Below are 7084 nucleotides of genomic sequence, written 5' to 3'. Positions count from 1 at the left end.
GCCTCCAGTGCCTGGCTCCAGCCTGGGGCAGCTGCCACATCTGGTGGTGCCACTGGTGGCCATGAGCCCAGCAGCCACAGGATGGCCCCAGGACAGGAGGACAGGGACCTCTGCACCCCCCAGAGTCAAGGAGGGATCAGACCCTGCCTCTGCCCGACTGCCATGTGGGAGTTTTGGCGTGTTGGGAACAGAGTTTGTATTCACAACCAGTTTTGGAGCCCAGTGCAAATAAATCTATAGCCAGGGGTTTGGAAACCTATTTTCCTGTGTTTTATTTGGGTTTCCACTGTCTTTGCACTTGGGTGAATGGTGCAAATTCATCCTCTATTGATGCTGGATAAAGCACCAGCCGAGAGAACCCTGGTGCAGGGGGCTGGATATTTTGGAGCCCTGAAGTCCTGGATACGTGTTTATTTAAACAAATCATCCACAGCACGAGCCCCTGACTCTCACTGTGAAGGAAAACAGCACCAGCACCTTTCAACTTTAACCTGGGAGCTCTATGCAGGTTTTCTCTCCCTTTCCAGACCTGGCATCTGATTGTCATGCTCATCCCTTGCACAGGACCTGGAGCAGAGGAAAGAGGCTCTCCCAAAGGCTCAGTGATGAGAGGGCTCCCTCCTGGCTGGAAGACTCAGTCCCAAAATAACATCTTTACCTGTGGAGCAGCAGCCCCTGGCAGAAGACTGGATGTGGTGAGGACTTTGTAGGCACAGCCAGCCCATCCTAGAGCTGTCTCCTGGGGTGGCTGGGGTCTGGGTGGTTATGCCTCAGAGGCTGAGCTTGTCTCCTCATAGCTATTCCACACTCGATAATAACGGAGGAGTATTTATATCACAAGGATTAATGGAGGATTAATTATATTGCAGTGCTGCAGTCTGATGTCACTGCCCAGGAGTAGCAATTTTGGAGATTCAAGCCAGAACCTCAAGGTGTTTTTGCAGTGTGGGAAGGATTTTCAAAAATAGCAGCGTTTTTGGAGACCATGGGCATTGATGGAAATGCCCCAGTCCCTGCTGATTTTAAGATGAGAGTTAACAGGGCACTTGAAACATTAACTTCTCATTCTTGGGGGTTAAGACTTGAATAGTTTTTTTTGCTTCATTTACTTTGTCTTTCTTTACCACTTCATGGAAGGAACCTAACCACTGGGAATGTCTAACTGGGATGGATGCAGGTGGGGGCTAATATCTCCCTTGTGTTATTCAGTTTATTCAGTTCATGAAGGCTAAACGATGGCTTTGGATCGTGAGGTCATGAGTGAATGGAGAGGGGATATGTCCAATCATTTGCTCCTCCAGCTTGGACCAGGGAAATCCAGCCAGGCTGGGGTTGAGCTTTAGGCAGCTGGGTTTGGAAGTGGTCGGAGGAGGAGCTGGAAAAATCTCCCACCTTTTTTCGTTGCCGTACGACTTCTGTGCGACCTTGGCGTGCAGGATGAGCACGGTCTGGTCTGCTGGCAGCTGCAGGTACCTCCGCACGCCGTCCCGCAGCAGGTTGGCTTGGTAAGGGTTGGACCTACAAGACAGCAGTGCCCCAGCACTGTGACACCAGAGCTGGCCCCTCGCCCAGCCCTGTGCCGAGCAGGGAGCCCGGAGATCCCTCCGTGTCCAGCCTGATGAGGGAAAGGCTTTCCCATCGGAAAGCTTTGGAGTTCAGCTGCTCTAAGACTGGGGCTGGCATTGGAAAATATAAAGTCTGGATGATGGAATAACTGCTTCACCTGCCATCGAACACACACAGGGCATGTGTGTTGTGTTATGTTAACAGCTCTGAAACACGCGTTTCTAAGGCTTCCAGCCCTGTGCAATGGTGGCAGTGCTCTAATCGAGTATTAATTTGTTTTCCCACCTGAAGTGCTTGTTGCTGTATGGCTGTTTGGTGAGCTGGGAAGTGATGCTGCTGAGCTGTGAGTGCAGCCCAGGAGCTGCCACGTGAGCTGCTCGTTGCCTTCTGCAAGGGCTGTTGGGTGAAAAGAGCTGCATTTTTCTCTGATACCTAAGAAGTCAGTGGTTTTGCTGATTGTTTCTGCTCTATTAACCGGAAGGCGTTCCCATGCACCAGCATTTAACTCTGCTAACTTAGTAGGTTGGGTGTTGACCGGCTGGAGAGAGATGAGGTGAGGCCAAGCACAAGGTGCCCTGCTCTGGCAGCTGGGACACGTGTGCAAGGACTGGGTGGTGCAAGGAGGGGGGGAGAGCTCTGGGGTGTCAGCTGGGGAGACCTTCTGTGGTGCTGACTTGCCTTCAGAGAGGTGAGACCACTCATCTGAACAACACCAGCTCCTGCCCTACTGAAAGCCCCTAAACCCCCTCAGTTTGGGATAAGAGCAATCCCTGAATCTGGGATAAAATATTTGGCTGGATAAGAGGAAATCAGAGGAGAGAGAAGGGGAGCTGCCTGGGTAGGAGCCTCTCCTTGGCACATTTGCCAATGTTTGGGATGTGGCCACTGGGCACACTGCTCCAACCAAGCCTGGCTGGTTATGGGAAGCTCTTGAACCTTATATCGGAGACAGAGATAAAGCAGTGGCCAGAGAAGGCTGTGAAGCCCCAGGCACAGCAGAAAACACATTCTGGAGTCACAGGGAGAGAGCATCTGGGGACCATGGGCAGTGCTGGGGGATGCCTTGGAGGAGAAGTGGTGAGGATGGGGGCATCAGCCGCAGACATCCAGGGAAAACCTTGCAAGAGGTATGCAGTGGAGCATTCCCATTAAACACAGTCTTTCTTCCTCTTAAATGGGCTAGAAATGGAGAACAGTTGAGGACATAAATGATCAGATGTGTGAAGATGGGTAAGTCTGGTCCTGCCATCACTCCAAGGCAGGCTGTGGTGAGCTGTCCTGGGCTCAGAGGTCAGAGCAAGCTCCCAGGGAGAGAAGCAGCAAGCAGTCAACCCAAGCAGCCTTTTAGAAGAGTTCACCTGACAATTCTGTCCTTCCCAGTGCAACATATGTATTTTAAAAAGGCTGTGCCCCTTACAGCTTTTAGCACCCATGGTACAACTCACTTTAAAAACATATCACTTCAGCTCCAGCTTTCCCACCTTTGGATGGAGCTGATAGCTACTGTTGTATGTGGCAGACAAACACATCTACCATACAAGCAAATATTTACCCAGTGTCTTCTCTGGATAGTCCCATGGGGACCTGATGCTTTGCACTCCACAGATGTGCTCTGTTCAGTGACTAGATGGGCAAGATAATCTCCTGCCCTCCTTGTTCTCAGTTCTTTATCCCAGATGTGTGAGCTGGATCACCAGCAAACATAAATCAACAGAGCTCTGCCAAAATCAGATTTACAGCCACTGCCAGTGTCACTCACAGCATTAGCTGCTGCTCTGTGCCTGGAAAATGAATGTTTTATGGCCATTCCTGACTGCAGAACAGACTCCACACACAGCTCTGCTCGTGTGGCAGCCCCGGTGCTGCTGCCAGCACAGGGCTCTGAGCTCAGCCCCAGCTCACCCCACAGCACTCGTGGCAGGGCAGGGGGGCTCCTTTTCCAAGGCTGTATCTGTCCCCTCCAACCCTCCATTCTGGTAGACTCCTGCTCCAGCACATTGAAGCTCAGCTCTATCAACCAGTATCCCCCCAGTGCCTGCTCCAGGGTGGCTTACTTAGTCTTGCTGAAAAGCTTCACTCCAGCTTTTCCATCCAATGAACAGTTTATATCTCTGCACAGCCAAAGAGATCCTGTAAGAAAGTTATTCCATCTTTTTCCATAATGGCAATCTGCAGCTGTCTCACTCCTCTGCTGCCAAGCAATAGTGTGATTTCAGCTTTCATCTGCCTTTGCTATTTTTCCCTTCATATAAAAGCAGCCTTTGGGAATTTCTCTGCAAAAGTTTTGATTTGTTTTGGGTTTGTTTGCTTGTTTGTTTTTTTACAGAACTACTGATTCTGATTGGGATAAATGTAGAAATGGATCAAGGAAATTGGCCTGACCCTGGATACTCTTTTACACTGATGCAACACAGTGTTAAATGAGTACTGAACCTTGCTGGCTTCATTCAGTAGCATTTCACCCTCAGTTTGTCAGAGACAACAGAGTAGGGAAGAACCAGGCTGGGTGTGTGAATTTTTTCCTGGTGAGTCTCATCATCCACTCTGTGTAAAATTAGGAGTATAGCTTTGAGTCCTTGTGTATCAGCTGCAGAGACACGTGCTTCATCCCTGTTAGTGTTACCCACCAGCACCAAAACGCTCACCAGTGCCCATCCATATAGCTTGGGGTCTCCCTGTGGGGGTTCTGAGGGAGCTTCTGCCATTAACCCATTCACAGAGTATGGAACAGCCTGGTACCGAGGCCAGGCTGCAGCAGGGAGTGTTCAGGAGCAAATTGCCAAACCCTGTGGATTAAGACATGTGCTGACAGAGTGGCCAGCAGCAATGCCTGCTCTGCAGAGCCTCCCACAGCACTGGCTTAGGGCAGGGCCAGGCTTGTGCAGGTATCACTGCTCCCTGCCATCCGTACGTAATTCCAGAGGCACGAGGGTTACTGCCCTCGGCCTACTAAAGAGCCTTCTGGAACAATTACTCACATGCTGAAGTGGGAAAGTGCATGCCAATGGCAGGTAAACAGATTGTAGTTCTTCAGACTTGATGTCTAGCTGTGGGAACAGCTACCTGGAAACTTGGTTTTCTTTTCTTTGTACCTTCTCTGCAGCCGTTGCCTTTCAAATTTGGGGGCTAAATTGTTTCAGTGATGCACTTCTGAACAGTGCTCACCATTCTGCCCACAGAGGCGACCACCCAGCATCCATCATCTGGTTTAAATTTACCTTCAGAGAGTAAAAGGGCTATTGCTAAAGCAGCTCAATATACCCACTTGGCTCCCCCTGGCACCTACAGCCTCCTCAGGGTTACAGGGAATTATTCACTCTTTCTGACATTTATTATATTAAATTATTAAAATGCTTTGGTTGTAGTGCAGTGTTAGTTCAGTGTCATGTTTGCAGCTCTGCACGGGCCGGGCTCTTACAGCTCGGGCTAAAAGCTGCCTTTTCAGAGCCTGAGGTCTTGGCTGGGGCTCAGCTGCTCTCCACACAGTCGGGCATTATGTGGAAGGAAGGGGGGGGAAAGAGGGGAGCCACCACCTTTCTGCTACACCGATTTTTGTAAGCCTTTCCCCCTCCCTGCTCAGCCTGGCATCACTTACCAAGGCTTTTCCTTTGCTTTAGGCCAGGATGTGCCCCAGGAGAGGGTGTGAGCGCCTTTGCGGTGCATCTCTAGGGTGGCTCTGCCCTACTGCTTGAGGTGGGAAAGACCCAGGGCACCTGGGGGGATTTGCAAGCCCTGGCCGTGTTGCTGTGCCTTCTCTCATGGGAAACACAGCAGAAAAGCAGGAGTGCCCTGTGTGCTTTTTATGGGAGACACACAGCTGGACCACCTTGCAAAGGGCTGTTTCATGTGGGCACGTGGGGAGCCCAGGCAGGCGCCGAGAGGCTTTGGTAGGGCTGGAGCCTGCAGTCACATCACTGATTTTAGGAGAGCTGATGTTTAACACCACAGCTAAAAATTAGCCCTCACCTTCCCAGCAGCAAGTGTGGAGACATCACTCAGGGCTTTGTCCTGCCTCCAGCTGGGAAACGCAGCTCCCTGTGTGGGACATATCCTGGTCCTCACATCACCTCCTCTGTGTGCACCCCTGGGCGACCACAGGGGCAGAAAAAGCAGTTTAGGAGCACTGGGAGAAGCAAACTGCCCTCTGCCCTGCTGCTTTCCAGTTCACTGAGCTTCACCAGCTCAGTGTGCAGAGGAAGGGATCCGATATTTTTGGTCCCCTGGGAATAAAAGTACCCGACTCAGGAGACCAAAATATAATCCCAGCAGCCATTGTTTAGAAACTGGGTCTTCAAATCAACTTTTTATACAAGAACTGTAACTTGCACTAACAGTGTCCTAAAGTGCAGGTAGCACTGAATTGAAGTGCAGAGATTTAATTTGCTACTTTTCCTCCCAGAAAAGGAGCTGCCATTTGCCTTGCTCAGGACACGGCTGCCCTGCAGCTTGTTGGGGACTTGCTGCCACAGAGGGCAATTGTTCTTCCCTGAGCTTGGGGAAACCAAATGTCCTAATAAAAAATATCCATTTGAGAGGTCCGGGTTATATTTTGTGCAGAGCAGGGGAGAAAACGCCTGCAGTGCTCTCGGGTATGGAGTCAATGCAGTGTTTATGCAAAAGGAAAAGCCATTAGAAATCACAGAAATGAGAAGCCTGCAGTTTCTGGCTTCCCTCATTTTTCAATACCTCCTTTAATCCAGACCAACCCAACCCACAGCCCCTGTATATGCATGGGTATTTATAAATCCTATATTTTCCTCACTGCACACACAAGTGAAATTCAGCCTTTTCTGGGCCTGGGGGATTTGTCGACCACACCAAGGGCAAACAGCAGCCAGAACAGGAAGCACAGAAATCCTGTGGCAGTGAACTCTGCGGGGAGCGGGGGCCAGCCGGGGTGGTCACCCCAGCAGCACCAACACCCCCAAAATGCCCAAGTTTGGCAATGCTGTATTGGCTCATCTGCTAGAAAATTCAGATAGCAGGGGTGATCTACTGTAGTCTCCTTCCTCTGTTCCTCCTGTTGGTGCAAAGAGCAAGGGAAGTGCTGTTAAAGCACTGAAAGAGTCCCATAAAGCACTAAAGGTGGTTCCTGCCACCACTAGACTGATCTGAGTGCTGGGAAGAGGTGGAGGGCTGGGCAGGGCTATTCCAGGGTTTCTAAGAAGCCTCTGCTGATGATCTCCATTGCACATTGACCTTCTTGATGAAAGCTCAGCCTGAGGGTCTACAGCCCTGCAACACCTGGCCTGCAGCTCACTGGTTCAAACCCACCTCCCCACACTGCAGCCACTGCCTGCAGAGGTTCCTAAACTTCCAGGACACTGTAGGTCAAATGGATATTAAGCTTGGACTCTCCTGTTTCCAGAAGCTTTTGAGTTTAGGGGGCTCCCAGGTGTACTCCCGCAGCAGGGGAAGAGGAAATTAAAAAAAAAAAAAAAAGAAAAAAGAAAAAGAACGAGAATAAAAAAGAAACAATGAAATTAAGAAAAAGAAAGGAAAAAAAAAAGGAAAATAT

General features: G+C 50.2%; 1 protein-coding gene across 1 annotated transcript in view; it reads right to left on the bottom strand.

Moving 5' to 3' along the window:
• Positions 1-1730, bottom strand: part of RBPJL (recombination signal binding protein for immunoglobulin kappa J region like) — a 6306-nt gene extending 4576 nt beyond the window's left edge. Inside the window, exons 1-2 of the mRNA XM_025895254.2 lie at positions 1724-1730; positions 1393-1615 (exon numbers count right to left, since the gene is read on the bottom strand). Coding sequence (XP_025751039.2) covers positions 1393-1615; positions 1724-1730 — 230 coding nt within the window. The remainder of the gene's footprint in view (positions 1-1392; positions 1616-1723) is intronic.
• Between the last annotated feature and the right edge of the window lie 5354 nt (positions 1731-7084).

The sequence above is a fragment of the Manacus vitellinus genome, unplaced genomic scaffold (assembly GCF_001715985.3).
Source record: "Manacus vitellinus isolate BGI_N305 unplaced genomic scaffold, ASM171598v3 scaffold_26_pilon, whole genome shotgun sequence".
NCBI classification, from domain to species: Eukaryota; Metazoa; Chordata; class Aves; order Passeriformes; family Pipridae; genus Manacus; species Manacus vitellinus.
Note: the sequence above shows the minus strand (reverse complement) of the source record. Positions and strands in the feature narration are given on the sequence as shown.